General features: G+C 33.9%; 1 protein-coding gene and 1 pseudogene across 1 annotated transcript in view; one reads left to right on the top strand and one right to left on the bottom strand.

Moving 5' to 3' along the window:
* Positions 1-4,415: 4,415 nt before the first annotated feature.
* Positions 4,416-5,057, top strand: LOC145571203 (thaumatin-like protein 1b pseudogene; annotated as a pseudogene).
* A 1,672-nt stretch (positions 5,058-6,729) lies between these two features.
* Positions 6,730-19,285, bottom strand: part of LOC145570538 (vacuolar protein-sorting-associated protein 33 homolog) — a 30,030-nt gene continuing 17,474 nt past the window's right edge. The window contains exons 12-23 of the mRNA XM_081629660.1: positions 16,582-16,633; positions 16,414-16,470; positions 15,367-15,429; positions 15,173-15,279; positions 13,767-13,889; positions 13,541-13,622; positions 13,360-13,430; positions 9,785-9,865; positions 8,740-8,797; positions 8,565-8,626; positions 7,440-7,533; positions 6,730-7,201 (exon numbers count right to left, since the gene is read on the bottom strand). Of these exons, the coding sequence (XP_081485786.1) occupies positions 7,112-7,201; positions 7,440-7,533; positions 8,565-8,626; positions 8,740-8,797; positions 9,785-9,865; positions 13,360-13,430; positions 13,541-13,622; positions 13,767-13,889; positions 15,173-15,279; positions 15,367-15,429; positions 16,414-16,470; positions 16,582-16,633 (940 nt within the window). The 3' untranslated portion in view covers positions 6,730-7,111. The remainder of the gene's footprint in view (positions 7,202-7,439; positions 7,534-8,564; positions 8,627-8,739; positions 8,798-9,784; positions 9,866-13,359; positions 13,431-13,540; positions 13,623-13,766; positions 13,890-15,172; positions 15,280-15,366; positions 15,430-16,413; positions 16,471-16,581; positions 16,634-19,285) is intronic.

Raw genomic sequence — 19,285 nt, 5'->3', positions numbered from 1 at the left:
CTAGACCTGTTCACCTTTACTGAACTGAACTGAGCTGAGCTGAACTGAACTAAACTGATTGGAGCTGAAATGAATATTTTATGAGAAAAGGAAATTAGGAGCTGAACTGAACTGAACTGATTGGAGCTGAATTGCACTGAACTAATTGGAGCTGAACTGAACTAAAATTAAGTTGAAGTGAACATGCCCCAATTTACTGTAATATTTATTGGCATGTAATTTCTCCATTTACCCACATACAAATTTTATACATTTTTTTTTTGTGTCACTTAAATAAAAAAGTTTATAGGAAATATATTAAACTTGGATTTTCTCATAAAATATCTTTGTTTGTTTACTTTATCTAATTCAAGTAACAAATAAAACATTCGTAAAACATAACAGGCAGAAATAAGGTAACTGAAAAATGTCATATGATTGGAGGTGGGTGGTTTTGGGCAACGGAGGAGAAAGATGGGTTGAGGGCTTGTTCTCTTCACCTTATAAAAATAAATTTCAGGTTTATTAAGTTCAAATAACTTATAATAAGGTCCAATAAGTTTAATAAATTCTAATAAATTTAATAAGGTCTAATAAATTCCCATAAAGTATAATAATAAGGTCTAATAAGGTCCAATAAGTTTTAGAGTTCCCTCTATGTTTTCTCATTGGGAGCGTTTTTTGGTTTCCTCTACGGTTTCCCTTGAGAGGGTTTTTCTAGCCTCCATTACTAGTTTTTTTTTTCTGCTTTTTTTAAGGTTTTCCTTCACTCTTTTCCTTTTCTCTCTTTCTCTTTCATCTCTTTTCTTCTGATCACAATTGTAAATTTTTGTAGGGGCTTCCACCGGTGTTTTTACCGGTGGTGAGCCCCAAAGACCTTTTTAATTGCTTTCAATAAATGGATCTCATCTTTATGATGGTGTTTATTCAATTAGGGTTTTTTTCTTTATTTGTTCGTGTGCTGAAGTTTGAAGATTTAGGGTTTCATCGTCTCCGAAAGTATTTAGAAGGTCATATGAGTTTTTTCACCCAAACAACCAGTCATCTGTGGATCTTAAGCCGAATTAGTGCTAACTCACAGATTGTATTGCTTCAGATGAAGTTTTTTATTAAAGCGATCGTTGATCGAATCTGCGATGTAACTAGCTCTAAGGTGATTTGTACTTGTGTTGGAATTTTAGATTTCCTTGGAATTTTAAATTTAATTTTAGGGATGTTTTTTTTTGCGAAATAAACAAAAAAACAGGTGATAAAATCAAAATTAGGTGTATTGACAGGTGGTTATTTACAAGTTTACCTTAAAATTATTATGTTATGTAAAAAATAGGGAAAAATTAAAAATAATAATCCCACCTTTCGCCCATCTGCTCAAAATAATCCCACCTTTTCGAATTCTAGAAATAATCCCACCTTGTAACCCCTTCTTCTCAAAATGATCTTTTTACCTACAACCTTTTCGAATTTCAGAAATAATCCCACCTTGTAATCCCACCTTTTCGAATAATTCCAGTTTGATACAAATGATCCCATCTTTTCAATTTTTCCTAGATATTTAAATCAATTTTAGCACTTATTTATATCAAACTTTGTACAAAGTACTATGTATTTCATATATTAGGTCGGATACTATAAATCAATAACCAACTAATTAATGCATAAATTGATTGTGCAATTGCATGCATCGATTTATCATGTATATATTTCTTGTTTATCAGATGATTACTTGATATGGAGTATTAAATTCAATTTATCTAATATTAGTGAATTGTAATTGTAATGTATAATTTAACATGTTAAAATTTTTCGCCCTCAATAGAAAATTTTCTAAGATCCGCCACTAGTAATATATATATCTGCTTTTCCTTGGTTTGAATGTAGGGGATATTTTTCAAGCAATAAAAATTTCTTCCCTGGATCTCATTGGATATTTTTACTATATGTTGTCATGTCTCACTTTAAAAGTAAGAGTATCAAAACAGATTCTTCATCTATAATGTTCTATGGTCACATCTGACTTTAAAATGAGAGTATCAGAACAGATTTTTCACCCATAAATATACAAAATTAAGGAAAAATTGACATGTTCTACCAGCCAAAGCACCATGTATCATATTTACTACCCATTTAAAAAAATATTTTATTTTACTACCACCCAAAATCACATAATTAAAATTTCACTACCACTTAACGGAATCCGTTAAGGTTCCGTTAAGTTTATTAAAAAAAAAAAATTAAAAATTTTCAAAAAAAAGTAACCCAGCCACCCCTCCCCTCAACTGCCACCTCTTCCCTCCCCCCCGCCGGCGCCCAGAGCTTCGGCCGGCGCCGGCGCGAACCCACCCCCCTCCCTTTCCCCCACCTCTACGCAGCCAACGAACCCCCCTTTCCCTTTCCCCGTTCTCGCTGCCCCGACCTCCACCCCTACGCAGCTATTTCATTAATTCCGTACAAGCCTCAATCGTGAAATGCCCCGAACCATGGGTATGTTTGGTCGAATTTGAAAGAAAGTTAGTGGCAAACTTAAACTGATTTCTAGACGAGGTTCGATCGAATTTCTGTACAATTTGAAAGAAAGTTAGTGGCAACCTTGAGGATGTGCGATTTGCTCTGATTACGGGGCGTTTGCTGCGGCTTTGGCGGTTTGGAATTGCACGGTTGCTGCTGCGTGAGGTTGGGGCAGAGGTGCGGCGCCGCTGCAGGGGTTGTGATTGTGGGCTGGTGTTTGGAGAGGAGTTGCGCGTGGTGGCTGATTTGGTTGCAAGTTTTGGCGGTGGTTTGATGTGGCTGATGAGCTGCTGGTGGTTTTAGGTGTTGGTAATTGGAGGCAGCAACAGTGATGGTAGTGGAGATTGATGGTGGTTGGTTTGGTTGCGGATTGGTGTCGGGGCAGCGAGAACGGGGAAAGGGAAGGGGGGTTCATTGGCTGCGTAGGAGTGGGGGAAAGGGAGGGGGTGGGTTCGCGCCGGCGCCGGCGCCGGCCGAAGCTCTGGGCGCCGGCCGTCGGCAGGGGGGAGGGGGTGGCAGTTGAGGGGATGGTGGCAGTGAGGTGGAGGGGAGGGGTGGCAGTTGTGGGGAAGGTGGTGGAGGGGTGGCAGTGAGGTGGAGGGGTGGCTGCAAGGTGGTTGAATGGTGGCTAAACCCAACTAACGGAAATAGTAACAGTGTAAGTCACTTGGTAGTAAAATAAATATTTTGGAGATTTGGGTGGTAGCAAAATAAAATTTTATTTTAAACGGGTAGCAAATGTGAAATAGGGTGCTTTCGCTGGTAGCAAATGTTAATTTTTTCCAAAATTAACTCTTAATTTTATATATACAGTTTCGGGGTTGTATATAACATTACCCGGATAATACTTCATCCTAAGATATTTTTTCTTATAAAGTCAAGGTCATAATGACAATTATTAATGCTTATCTGTCATAACTTTAAGAGGATGATATTATACTAAATATAACATTTATTTCCATATTTAAGAATCTACTCAATTATAATCCTTAATTATTGGAAGCTAAACTTAGCGTGGCTTCCCTACCTATCTTTTATATATATATATACAGTAGTGTTGGGAGCTAAGTTGCGTTGCTTCTCTGCCTTAATGAAATAGCACGTGATAAAGATTAATGAGGTAATGATAATGAACATGAATTTATATTGTAAATTTGTATGAGATTAGAAGTCATATGCTAAGGAGCACAGTCCTGCTAATTCACCTCAAAAATCCAATTTTTATCATAAATAATCATTATCATAGTGGTAATCCCTTGGCAAATTAGGCCTACACTTTCACCTTATTTTTCCTAAGTTCATTTCATGAAAAATAAGTTTTGATAAGAATCGGTTAACCAATTTCATATGATAACTAAAATAACTTTTAATAAGTTCTAATAAGTTCAGATAAGTAAAAATTAGGTGAATTAAACACATCAATACAGTCAACTTTTTTTTTTTTTTTTTTTTTTTTTATGAACATACATCATTTTTTACTAACTACCAATGGGCGTAAGTGTATTATTGAAAAATTAAGTCATACCCATAAATTATTTTGGAACAGGGCTGCTAAAATAAAGTTAAAATTTTGAATTATTTCGTATTCCTTATTTTCCTCATTTGTTTTTTCATCTCGATTTTTGGTGGATTTAATATACTATGATGGGCTAGACTTGTTTGCAAAGTCTGCAAGTGGTTGTAGACTTGTTTTGTTCATAGTAATTTTTAATGATGCATGCGATTTGCCCATGGTGAAAGTAATAAAATCATGGCTTTGTTTTTGGTGCTAAGTTCAACATTTGAGCAATGTTACAAGTTGCAACTAATCACACAATAACATAGGTTGCATTACAAATTTTGGTTTAAGATTATTGTGAAACTCCTCAATATTCCATTGATCAATATATTTAAAAGGTTTAATATACAAAATTCTTAACTATGTTCGAAATATGTCAAAATATGGTAAAATTTGCATAACAAAAATATCCAATCCTAATATCCTATAGATATGACGAAAAGTTATTGCTATGTAATTAGTAATAATCATTATCAATAAAAAGCTTTCTTAAGAAATTTTTGTGAATTTGCTTCTCATAGGTCAAATACTATGCAACGGAGCAGGGGCGATCCCACCCGCCACCCTAGTAGAATTCACCCTAAATGGGAGTGGTAATTTAGATTTCTACGATGTTAGCCTAGTCGACGGATACAATTTGCCAGTATCGGTGGTGCCAACGAATAGCCAAAGTTGTAAATCCACGGGTTGCCCCGCGAACATAAATAGATCATGCCCACCAGAGTTGCAACTTAAAGATGCTCATAGTGGTGCAGTTATAGCATGTAAGAGTGCATGCTTGACGTTTAATAAGCCAGAATTTTGTTGCACTGGGGCATATGGTAAGCCACAAACTTGTCCACCAACAAAATATTCCAATATTTTTAAGACACTTTGCCCTCAAGCTTATAGTTATGCTTATGATGATAAGACTAGCACTTTTACATGTCCTAGTGGATCAAGTGATTATACTATCACTTTTTGTTCTTAATTGTATGCATGAAAGACATCATGCAAAATTGTAATGGCTAGTTAGAACTACCATTGTTTTAATAAATATATTTGAGTTTTTTTTTTTTTTAAATTTTTTTTTTTTATTAATTATGTACTGTAATTCTGCCTTTTGGACTTTTGGTTCTTTTCCTAATATGGGGAAACTATTGACTCATATTGGTATTTTCACTACACTAAGATGACCAAATCAAAAAGTATACTTACTCTGTTTATTTTTAGATGCAAAGTTTTGCATTTTATAATATTCACATACTCTACTATATTTTTGTTGATTTATAATTTACAGAAACTTAGTTATACAAGATCTATTTAATTTCAGATATTGGGTCTGATATGAACCAAGTTCTCTGGTATCCAAAATTTCGAGTTGGAAAATATGTACTCTTAATCTAGGGGCGGGGCTAGAAAAGCCTACAATTTTGGAAATCCTGTTCAAGTTTTAAGTTTTTTAAATTGGGCCCTCAATTTATATTGGTAAAAAAGTAAAAAAGAAAAAACAACTCTAGTAAGATTCGAACTGTGGTCTAGAAAATATTATAAACACCACAAAACCATTGATCTACTAGTGTTTTCTATGTCTTCAGGGTTGGCTGGAGGTGGTTTTAAGGTCGAGTGGATTATCAAAGGGGGTGTAGAGGGGTGGCCAGCCGGTGGATAATCGGCCGGTTTAAGTGGTTAAGTGTAGGGAGGTGGCCAGCCGGTTTCCGGCGAGGTTAGGGGTGGGTTAGGGTGTAACAATGGGGAAAGGGTTAACACGTGTTGACATGTGGCTATTAAAACTTTAAAAAAAAAAAATTAACGTTATCAGCAGGTTACCGGTAATTGATACCATTGGAGGCAAACTGACATCATGGTTGAAATTATTAGATAATAAACTTTAGTTGAAATTATTAAAGATAAATCACCCATAGTTGTGATTATTAAACTGTATTTTTCATTAAAAAAAAAAAATTAAATATTTGACAAAAAAAAAAAAAAAATAAAAAAAAAACAAAAAATTAAATAAGGCAACCCTCTCTCTTCCCTTTCCTTTCTCTTTCTTCTCACACTGTTTTCATTCTTCTCATGGTTTTTCTCAATTAAAATCCTCCTCTTTCTCACTCCTCTTCGCATCGATGAACCCCTCTTTCTCGTTCAATTTGGAATTTTGGGTTCCTTTTTCTCGTTCGTCACTTTCGTTCGTGGTTTAATTGATCCAATTCGACCATAAAATTTTTTGGATCCAATTGGTTGGAGCTTTTTCAATAGTATATAATGGATGTCATACCATTCTATTATTGTTTAATTGGATACATTTTTTATGGTTCATGAATCATGATAGCCAACCATAAATACTTTTGGGATTAAGATAACATTTTAAGTTCAATATGAATAAGTTCAGTTCTATTAAAATAAATTTATTTTAGTAAAAAATAATTTTAATTCATCAAAAAAAGTTAAATCACTAAAAATCAAAAACTTTGAAGAAACATATAATAGAAAATCAATAAAAATAATTTTCAATTAGCATAAAAAAATTTAGTTTGTAAAATTAATTTCAGGTTAACATAAATAAAGTGAAGAGAGCAATGTTACCAACCAAAAAAAAAAAAAAAGTGAAGAGAGCAAATCCTTAGTCTAACACTCTTAACACAATTACGCTCTTAATAACAACTCTCAACATCAGAGAAGTCTTTTCATTATCATGTTCAAAAAAGGTATATGTTTCGGTTGCTTCTGGCAAAGTGAAGCCTTTGCTGGGGCACAACATCAGATGAATCCAATTAAGCAGATGAGTTTGGGGCCTAAAAGTGTTATTTTTGTCGATTAGAAGTGTCAACATGAGCCTATAGTCAATTAGTCAGATAGAAGGATCCGACTTTTTTTTTTTTGACAGACAAGGATCCGTCTTCTAGTTGATTCACATTGGTAATGGAATGAAAACCAACAAAACAATATCCCATTTACAGTAAAGTTTTAGAGTACACTCAACAAAATTTAAGAAGCTTGAAAAACACAGTATTGCAACCAGAAAATCATCACAAGAAACTGATCTCAATCAACGTGAGCTGTCAGCCTCATCAAATAGCGGATAACTCAAGAAAGTCTTTCCACAAATGGATCCAGTAATGTCTGGCCATTGATTACCTTTGTCGTGGCAACAATAACATCATATGCCATCAGTTCCTGAAAATTAAAAATTGCAATCAGAGGTTTCACCAAGGAAAATCAATAAAGGACAGACGGTGTCAACTTTAGCTCCATGGGAGCAATAGTACCAGCGATTGCTACTGAAGCCTATACATACCCTGGCCTTCTTTCACCCGGGACACTAACATCAAATTAAGGTTCTCATGCCTACTCTTAATGCTAACTTAAGAATGACAGTTCAAATTTAGTCCGGTAATCACAAGATTGAACAAACCTGAGAACTGAGAAAACGGAGTGCAGATATCTCCGCAAATGTCACCCCACCAACAAAAACCACCAGAACTACAGAGCGTCTTTCAGATGCCGCTCTGTAACATAGGGAAAACCCCCCACAAAGGCAGGAGATGTCAGTATATAAAGCAGCTTTTTTGGACTGGGAAAATAGTACATACAGAAGCGACGATATGAAGAAAATCACTATTTCGGATACTTATTTTTACACTAAACTTCAAACTTTCTGAATAGAATATAATCTAAAAACATAACTGTAAATCTTTAATGTCAATAAAGCATGGTCAAATCATAATTAGCACATTGTTATTTTAACTATATTTGATATTGAACTAGTCTCTAGCCCGGACGATGTCTCGGGTCATTATAATATAACATTAGAACCGCCATTATTTAATTTTAAATGGTAGATACAGAAGCGACGATATGAAGAAAATCACTATTTCAGATACTTATTTTTACTCTTGAAACCTCAAACTTTCTGAATAGAATACAATCTAAAAACATAACTGTAAATCTTTAATGTCAATAAAGCATGGTCAAATCATGATTAGCACATTGTTATTTTAACTATATTTGATATTGAACTAGTCTTTAGCCCGGACGATGTCTCAGGTCATTATAATATAACATAATCGCCAGTAAGTATCATTTAATTTTAAATGGGTTAAAAATATATTAGTTGGATACTATAACAGTACAACAACAAAATACCAAGCTTTAAATAGATATTTTGTATATGATTAGTCAAAAAATAAAGCGATAATACATGTAAAGGAAAATAATAATAATGATGAAGTATTACTGCATATAACTTAATTATTGCTCTGTTAAAAAAAAAAAAAAAACACTTAATTTAAACAGTAAGATAACTATTATGAAGGTGATTGAATAGAAACAATAATAATATAGCTTAGATGGTAAGTTATTTAGGATTTAAATAAGCTTTTATAGGCTTACCATGTCATTACTCATGTGGCGCTAAGTCATAATGAGGGAAGGGTGACACATGTCAATAATATGTTATCCATTTGAGTTTTAATAATATTATAGATAAACAGAAAAGGGAATAGTTCACAAGTTATTGTAACACATAATGAGTGCATACTTGTCAACATTAGCTGATCCTCCTGACAGTGACTCCACTGATGAACCCCTAGATAATGCCCCCTAAAGATAACATTTCATAAATTAAGATCCTAGCAGTAAGAAAAAAAATAAAATAAAAAGAGTTTGCACTAAATCTATAAACATACGACTAAACAAGGATAAGAAAAGCTCACTCTTTTTGTTTCAAAGTGTGGTCCAGGTAGTAGCTTTAATATTTCTTCAATGGAACGCCTACAAAATCAATTATGAAATCAGAATCATGATACTGAAAAAAAAAAAAAAATCCTTGGAAATATAACAGCAAAACTATGTATTTCACCCTCAGCATATGGTGGGGACTAAAGAGTTTATAAACATAAGAGGAAAATGTTATGAATATATCATGGATATGGACTGAGTATAGGGGTAGTATGCAAGAACAAAGCAAGGAGTATGAATGATTATAAGCTAGAAATTACAGCCAAAAAGTAATTTTATTTTCTGTACAATTCACAATACAAAGTATATAGGTGTAAGGTGTTAGCTATTTATTAGTGAGATAATAATGTTGGTGTTAGCCAAAATATTAAGGACTGATACTCCACACACATCTGCTTATGGACTCTTTAATTCCTAAAAACAGATCCACCACTAGTAAAAGACAGTTGAACTATAGGAACAGAGACAACAGGCGCATGGAGTAAGGTGATTAAATACTCAACCTACATTAATAGTCAAAGTGTTTGACTGCAGCTCATACAAAATGACTGCTATCCACATTCACTAGTTCATATCTATAGACCTACAGTGATGCATTAATTTAAAAGTCTATTAAGTATGATTAGCACCAATGCAGTCTCTTTAAAAACTGATTTATGACTTTGAAAGTCTATGTGGAAAACCTTTTCATATGGGTACTTATTCTTTCCATGCCATATTATTCAGCTCTGGTATGCCAAAGTCAAGAGGCAATACTGCAAGAATGAGTTGTTACATAATATTCAACACACACACACACACATATATTACCACTTTGAGGTTGGTAAGTGATATTCAAGCAAAAAAATCAAACTCTAGTAGCAATCATGCATGGTAAATTGGTAAGAACACACAGAACCACTTTGAGGTTGTTTTTTTTGAAGTGTAGTTGGTGCCCAGATAATTGGATGTAAAAAATGTATGGCCAAACATAAAAGAAGAACCGCAGAAAAGAAGAACCTCAGGGATGAATTTTCTTACCATCCAGATCTAATGGCTTGCTGGATCAGACGTATACTAAGTGGTGCATACCCAGAGAAGACATAAGAAATATCATTGGGGCTGTCACAAACCACACCACAGGGAAGTCAGCATAGCAGCAACAGAAATGATATAAAGAGCATTCAATTAACACATAAAATGAAAGCAGTATCAGAACCAGAGTAGCCATACAAAGATATGCTAAAAAGCACATTCATAACCAACAATATTATACACCAGGTCATAACTGGAAGCAGTGTTTTAGACTACTTTTCGCTCCAACAGACATTAACGAAAATTAAATTACCATAATGCAACAGAGACAAAGAAATTACACCTAACCAGATTGCAATACACTTAACACCTTACAGGAAACAACTCTAAGCAGCTATTTATGGCCTACATACTTTAATAGTGAAGAAGATTTCTTATACTCACTAAAAACAAATGAAGATAAGGGTGACATGTTAGCTTCCTAATATTGTAAATTTTGCAAAACATATACATCACATCACACTTTTCATAGAATTCAACAAGGTTTCGAAAAGATGAACTCCAAAAACTATCTAATACAAGAATTATACATTTGGGCAAGGGCGGTTTATGAAGTTCCGTCAACACAAAAATTCAATCAGAGTGTCAAAATCTTACATAGCTATTCATAATAAAAACAGATATTCATCAAATTATTCTTCAACCTAACTGTTAAGATAGAATAATGAGTAATCTCACTAAAGAAAATGAATAAATGTTGATAACAATACCAGTGTAGGCTGCTTTGGCGTAGCAGTTAAGAAAATAGCTTAGATAGGTAGAAGAGGGCTTACATTACTATCTGGGGGCTTTATTAGCTCATTTACTTGTGTATATCCATCATACTATCTCTCATCAGGTCCCTGATTGCTCATCCAATGTGCTAGAAACTACTAAACAATTATCTTTGGGTTGAGACTTGGAGATAGTGGAGGAATAGGTAGAACTTGGTGCATTGGATCTAAAACTGTATACTTCAGACTACATTCGAATTTCTGGAATACTGTACCTAGAATAACCCAGGTGAGAACATTGTTTTGGCATTTTTATGAACCTTACTCCCTTCAGTAAAATACTATAACAGGGACTTGTGAATCATGCCTCTAATACTAACTCCTGGAAGTTTATCTCATAAGTATTTTCCTCTTACAAATTTCGCAAGGCTACCGTCATCTAGCATCACTATGGACAGCAGTCTTTACTCTATCACCTTCCTTTATGGATCACTATGTAACTCACCATATTCATTGAATTCTCTCAATTGTCCTTCCCCCACACCCACTGCCGTCTTGCAGTCACTCCCACATTCAAACATCACCTGGAACCCCACTCACCTAACACCTCTACTCACGTCTCTTTCCTCTTTTCTTTCCCCCACTCACATTATCTCTTTCTCTCTCCTCCAGGCAAACCCATCGCCGCTCTCTCGCCATCCACCAACCTCCTTATCTTCTATTCGCCAACCACAAATAAGCCCCAAATAGAATTGGTAAAGATTTAATATTCGGGTGAGGGTGATTTTCTAGGGGGATGGGGTTGATTTTCAGGGGCATGGGTAGTGAGATGGTTTGGTGGGGGCTGAGTAGTGGTGAGGTTGGAGAAAAAGGAGAGACAAATGTGGTGCAGGTGGCTCAGGTCAGGGTTATTGTTGGCTAGAAGATGGAGGAAATGGAGTGAAGGATAAGGAGTTAGTGTGGATAAGATATGCTGGGAGGTAGGGTGTTAGGCAACAAGAAGGTTGAGATGTGGGATGTTGTTGCTTGTGGGAGTGTGGTGTAGATTAGGGAAATGGTGTGGTGAAGGATTAGCCTAACCATGGTTAGCATATTAATGAAAACTAACTCATTTGAGCCTCATTAAGGTCATTTGTAGGAAACTTTCTTTTAATTAGGGTCATTTTGTATAATACAAAAAAAGGATCGCCATTTGGGGGCTACCATTGAAATTTTCCCATTTTTAATCATATGTTCAATATTTTTACTCATATGTTCTAAATTTAACTCATATGTTCTAAATTTTTACTCACATATTCTATATCATAAATCAAATGTTTCAAGTTTTACTCATATATTCTAAATCTTAAATTAAGCTTTCTAAATTTTTTCTCACAAGTTCTAAATCTTAAATCATGTTATTAATCATATGTTTTAAAATTAAAAAAGATGTTCTAAATTTTACTTATGTGTTCTAAAATTTAAATCATATGTTCTAAATTTTTACTAGTATGTTCTAACTTTTATTCACATGTTCTAAATTTTAAATTTGTTCTCACTTCTCATATAAGTATAGTGTTCTCACATAGGGACCTATTCTCACAAGACCCTTTCCCTGTATATTACTAGCGACAAACAATAATTGAAATTTTTACATCATTACATTTAAACAATAACCTAAATAGCCAAATTTCATGATTTAAGAATAAAGGTAGTCCGATATGTTGAAAATTTTAAGCAAAAGTAATAAAAAAAAGGAAACCAACCAGTTGTATGAATTCTAAGTTCTACTCAGTAGCTACGCAAAATCAAGAAAAAGTAAAAAAAAAATGGACCATGCATGTGGGCACTTTGCTTTAAAGTGGTGAAAGACAAAGTATGGGGGTTTATTAAATATAATTGGGCCCACAAAGTAGGATTGTATATGATAAAAATTGAATAAAATGTTACCATATAAGGAATAAAGTGAAAGTGAGTACAACTTAGAAAAACGGATGAAAATGGAAAGTGAGTAGAATTTTTTTACCCTTATTTTACAATTGCAGTATAAGCCAAGAGGATACTAAGATCTTTTCAGGGGGACACCTACCAAGCAATGCTTACTTGATCTTACATCATATTCTTGAGGCATGGGGTTCAAATCTTTCCAAGTGAGGGTGCTTGGGGGCAAGGATTTCCTTACATTTCCCCCCTATTCCCAAGTACCCAATCCGCAAATACTGGACAAAAAAAAAAAAAAAAAAAAAAAAAAGACCATGAGGGTAGTGGTGCTTGTGGGTGTAGGGGAAATCAGGGAGAGGGATGATTGGGAATAAGGATAAACAAAAGACAGGTGAACCTAATCCAATCTATTCATCAAAAGTGGGGGCCTGGAAATTGTGAGCTAAACACATACACCGTAAATTCCTTTCCCTTTTTAACTTTCCCTAAATTATGATGCTAAACTACTCTTTGGTATCAATGTACCAATACTAGGGAGATTCCCAGATTAGCATTTTCTTAAGTAAAACATACATATGCTTTCTTTTATGTCTTGGTAACTGTTGGAAGATTGAAGGTCTTTGATAAAGTGTTTGCATTACACATTTTAACTAAATTCGAAAAAAATCAAAACAACCTACTTTATCTGAAGAAACGCCGTCCAGATATTCATGGTGTCAGTTTAGTGATTCAACCATCAGCAAGTCATTATGAAATATATTCTGCTACATCGACTTACATAATAACCAGTAGGAAATTCTCTCACCTTAACAGAATATATGATAAAATAAACATATTAACACAAATAATAATTCAACAGGAAATGATGACAGATATCAGAGTGTATACTTGGCTGTATTAGTATCCTCAACTACAAGATGCATAGCTCGTTTTACAGTCAACCAGTTGCTTCTCATTTCCTGTCAGGATCAACAAGACAACAAGCATTAAATAACTACCAATAAGTAGCACTATAATTATGATTGACAAGTCAATATTGCTTAAATTTGCCAAAACAGTTGAACAGAACCTGTTTTCTAAAAAACCCAGCCTTTTCCAGATTATTCAGTGTGGCCATGTGCTCAAATCCATAGCTATGAAGTATCTCTCTCCTTCATCAAACAAATGTACCATATAACATTCATAACACAGTATTTTAAAAAAAAGTGTTGCCATGATATGTATGACAGAAATCTTATTTATAAAATAAAAATTAAATAATAAAAATTTGAAAATTAGACATCAGGTATAGATACCTCAGATAGTCATACTGTCTCTTAGGCAATCCTGAATTTGTAACAGAAAACAAGATGAGAAGTCGGAGGACACAGGCAAGAGGTTCCTGTTTGTGAATCATTTCTTCAATATACTCGAAAGATCTGCATATTACATAAGCAATGCATGTGTCCTTTACGTGACTAGCAGAACTATACACATAAAGCCCTTGGCCAAACACGTAATGCATCAACACAAAGCGGTGGGGCTAATGTGAAACCCACCAACATTCTTCTGGATAGGTAGCTAACATGAACTCAAACTGTAAAGATACTAAATTCACAAACAGGTACATTTTTCCAGATTCTAGACATCCTTTATTAATACAAAATGCACTATGAAACTCCACTTCAATATGATATTTAAACTTCTTTTTGAGTAATGTCATAATGGATACACAAGAGAATTCAAACTAGACCATTCTACGACATAAAAGCTACTTTGCAATTGCATTTAAGCTTGCCATTTTGCAAAATGCTGTTGGGTAATGTGGCTTTGACATCAATCAAAGACCGCTAGTTTACTGTATGGATGCAATTGGAATCACATTTAAGAAGAACTTGTTTTCATATTAGTCACTACAAATGCTTAGAACCTCTTATTTCTATTATATAATAAGATAAGTGGTAAACAGTGGAATAGTTTATGCTGTACTGTAAAAGATGTTTTTTTTTTCCCTACTTTTACATTTGTCAAGTCACGTCACTGGCCACAAAAATGTGTCAAACAACCATGAGATGCGGCTTCCATGAACTGCGACCATGACATTTTTCCACTTGGGCATACAACTCATTTTTACTGTTAAATAGACATAATCCGTCAGCTTTAAATTCCTAAACAGCATTGTATACAGTAAAAGAGACATGCTTAACTATTTCTACGTCCTAGAAATTGGTATTTAAATCTACTTTCACCAATGATCAGATCTTCTCTCTCACTAATTTGACAACGTAATCTATAAAGAACCAAATTACTCCACCAAAGTCCTAATCATTTGTTCTTGATTCAACAAAAGAAGTAAATCAAAAAAAAAAAATTCCATGCTTATAAAACTGTATGTTTGTATCAGCAAAAAATAATACTACCACCGTTTTTTTTTAAATGACACGTTTTGACTTTAGCCCTATTCACACACTCTCCTTTGACCGTGTTTTGTGTTTTATACGTAATGAAAAATATAGTCATGTGGGATTGTTAGATTCGTCAATATATATATATATATATATATATATATATATATATATATATATATATATATTCAAACTATCAACTTTTTATAATTTTTACTTATTGGTAATTAAAGATATTAATGGTTGAATTTGTGCATTGGCAAACGTGACTAAGGAAACGTGTCAACCAAAAAGAAACGGAGGAAGTAGTAACATACATGTCATAGCTCTCAGATTCCACAATAGTATGTTCCATGTCAAGACGCCCAAGAAATGATGGCTTGGATGTCAATGTGGACAAATGTTGAGCAAGATTTATGTGCCTCTAGACCAAAAAGAAAGGCAAGTTAAGCTTTTGAGCTCAATTGCTACAATCAAAAAGTTTGGAAACTATACACAACATATCACTTACAGTCATCTCTGGCAAGGAGTTAAGCTTCTTGACGAAGTCCTTCAGTTCAGATACTGTTTGATTCTGAAATTATGTTTTGACAAATTCAATTAGTTTTAAAATCGATATCTAAGTGCATTATACTACAGCAGAAGTTAATTTCTACATTTTCTTATTTTTCAGTAGCAGACTATCATATTACCAGCCTAACAATTTCCCATACATGTCCAAGATTCTTAGTAACATATACAGATGTACTAAGGTTCATTCTAGAACTTTTAATCACTCTCCTTGAAAAAAGAGGGAAGACATAATCCCACTCTTAGAGACCTTCACACAAAATTACTTTTGAGAGACTCAAATATCATTTTAAAACTAACATTACCTTAAAGGCTTGCCAGTTAAGCAGGTAAAACCTGCAGAACACTAGGGGTTCATTTTCAAAAGGGACATAAATTACAGAGGAAATGTATTCAGCTAGCATTTACCCAGCTCCAAGTAATATTAAACAACTATGAATATATAAATAGATACTCCATTTCTTCACACACACGCACACATGCACGCGCACGCACGCACACACGAACACACACCCACACTCACGCCCACACACACACCCACGCACACACCCATCCTCACACCCACACATGCAAACATACACCCGCACCCACGCACACCTACACGCATGCGTACGCAAACGCGCGCGCGCGCACACACACACACAAACCTTTTTCTTATATAAACCCATTTTCCTAGGGTTGTAAATCTACAATGAGTAGAACAAAAAGGAACAAAGCAAGTGTATAAAGTATCAAAAACAGAGTTAATATGGAAAACCATCTCGAAATTTCATACACAATTAAGTTCACTGGCATCAACAATGTACAATTTGATATACGCCTTAGGACTTAGCATACTAAAAAATGAAGGAATCCATGTTTTGTGAATCACATCCAACCAAAAGTTAAGAGATACACAATCTCAAGGGGTTTCAGCAAGTAACATATTATTCCACTTAATTGATGTAAGCTACAAAGCACAAAATGGGCACAACAGTTGATAACTTACAGTGGTTGTTATGTCAGTATAGTCTTGTTTCATGGATGTTGCTTTTTGGCGTAAGACCTGCGATTTTGTGTATACGTATCAGAGAAGATCAACTGGGAATAAAAATAAAAATAAAAAATTGATCTATTAGCCAAATAAAAGTAATTGGAGATTAGAGCAATTGCCAACCTGGACAACAACTTCAAAATTGAGGTCCCGAGTCTCCTTAAAAAGCTTGTCACTGAAAAACAAAAAAACATGGTGAGATAGCTGGAATAGGTTTACTTAAAGATGGGATATCTGTGAAAAACACCAATGATCTAACATACACACAATTTTTGGAAATAGTTTCAGTATACAAAATGGGATGACAAAATATTATTTATCAAGCAAGAGTAATTGGCTTTAAAGTATATTGTTTTGGCACAATTGACTAAATTCCAAGTGCCAAAACAATATACTTTAAGGCCAAAACACCGAATAATACCTAGCACTTCAGAAGGTTTTTTTCCTCCTACATACCCGAATCCCTAATTGTGTACAGACTTGGAAAGTCAACACAAGAGCTCAAAAATAGTTCTCTAATAACCGCAATAGCAAATAATCACATCTAGCGCTTTTAGAAGACAATGAAACTTCCTCAATTTTTCTATTTTAATATTCCACTTTGAATTTCTCGTTTGCAAGCGTTGATAGATATTTGTAATCATCTACTAGTTATAAAATTTTGAAATTATAAAATAATATAAGACATATCCCTTTTATATGCTAAGGGTATGTTTGATTCATCTAATTTTGTCTGAAAATTATTAGATCTAAACTTAATTTACTTTATTTTATTTGAATTTTCCGAACCTATGTTGCCAAATATTAGAACTTATCTAAAATCATTTTATTTGAAATAAGACCAAAATAAGTTGAAATTAGATGAAACAAACAAATCATTGGTAAAAAAAAAATGTTGTAAGAAAAAAGACATGCGGATGATTCAAAAGTCATTATGGAACAATTCAATTAATCAAAGCCTTAACCCCATAAGTAGGGTTCGGCTACATGAACCAAAAGTGATTATTCCGTAGTCATCCACAAATATCTCTCTCCTCCATCCCTTATGATCAAATGCCTAAATCTTATGCAAATCCATATGCTTCCTATCCTTCATAACTCCTTCCAACCAAGTCATTTTCGGTCTCCCTCTCCCTCATTTAACCCCTCCATGGTCTCTCTCTTCCACTCTTCGTACCGGTGCACCCTCGGGTATTTTTTTTCCCGTACATCCATCTTAACTTGCGCATTTCCGTAACCTCCATCTTTTTAACGTGCTTTTTCTTAGAAGCACATCATTCTGTACCATAGAGCAACACTGGTCTTATGGCCATAGAATTCCCTTTCAACTCAAAGGGAATGCTTCGGTCACCTAACACTCTCATGGCCGCTCTCCATTTTTCTGGATGATCGACCCAAGAAAGCTATGTTCACCGGACTCGGCAAAAAACCCAAAGTGTCCGTGTCGACACGACACGACACGGACACGGACACGAAATTCGTGTCAGATTCGGCAATTTGATCTCGGACACTTCAGAGACAGGAAAATGGGAGAAAGTGAGAAATAGAGCTGAAATTTTTTATTAAAATAAATAAATAAATAAATAAAAAATAAGCTTTCAGGTAGTTTCCGCTGTGTACTGGTTATCGGCACCATCTGTGGAGGCGGACTTGCGGCAGCCTTTCCCTCTTTAGATCTAAAATTATCTTCTGTTGAAAATTTGACATCCCATTTCATATTTTTGGCAGATTCAAGATTTAATGGGAAAATCATGAAGCCATGTCATTTTGAAGACGAAGAATGGTGAAAAAATAATTAGGAAAGGAAAAGAAATGAAGAAGTTGAAGAAGGAAGCCATTTGAACAGATAAAAATGGTGAAAGAAAATAATGGGTGAAAGAGAGAGAAGAAGACAGGCAGACAAAGATAAGAATTAAAAATAAAGTATTATACAGGAATACAGCTATACTACTGTAACTTTTGTTTATAAGATAAGTAATTTAGTAAAGGGACTTTATCACAAGTAGAGGGACTTAACTTGCTATGTACTCCGTATCTTTCTTTTCCCTTTTTTGTTTCTTTTTCTTTTTTTTTTTTTAAAAAACATTTTTTTTTTTCATTTGTTAGCAATTGTTTGGAAATTTTTAATTTTTAACTTATAACTAAGTGGAAACACTTATTCGTTCAAAAAAAAAAAAAAAAAAAAAAAAGTGGAAACACTTATACTCAATTTTTTTTTAAAAAAAATGCTGAAAAAATTATTACCAATTAGTACACCAAAAAAAATGTATTTTAACAAAAATATACAACATTTTTCTAAATTTAAATATTTAAAATTAAGAAGATGTAAATCAATTTATATTTACCATCTTGGGTTTAATTATGATAATGTACCATGCTACTTGAAATACATTCTTGTGACTTTGAAATATCTCTACTTTGTTTCTTAAAAAATTACCTTTAGTGAAAAGATAGATAATTGCCCCTTATAGGTGTTTTTATGGATTTTAAAAATAGGAGAGTTGTCAATTGTGGTTAAAAATTGTCAATATGAATATTTAAATATTTTATACTTGGAAAAATGTGCAATATATCCTAAATTTTAAAACTTTTTTCTTTGGGTATCCATGTGACATTTGAGAGTTTGATATAAAAGGATCTTATATTGTTAAGAAAATAAAAATGAACTCACGTATATTGTTACATTTGGTTTGATGTATGGGTAAATAATGGGTAATAATGAAAGTACAAGTGGACAAGTGGATTATAATGTCAATTGCTTTATTAAAAATTATCAGACATAATTGTGTTTTGGAATGTTATGCTACTTACTTTTCAACGTATAAAA

Source organism: Chenopodium album, chromosome 12 (assembly GCF_948465745.1).
Source record: "Chenopodium album chromosome 12, dcCheAlbu1.1, whole genome shotgun sequence".
Lineage (NCBI taxonomy): Eukaryota > Viridiplantae > Streptophyta > Magnoliopsida > Caryophyllales > Amaranthaceae > Chenopodium > Chenopodium album.
Note: the sequence above shows the minus strand (reverse complement) of the source record. Positions and strands in the feature narration are given on the sequence as shown.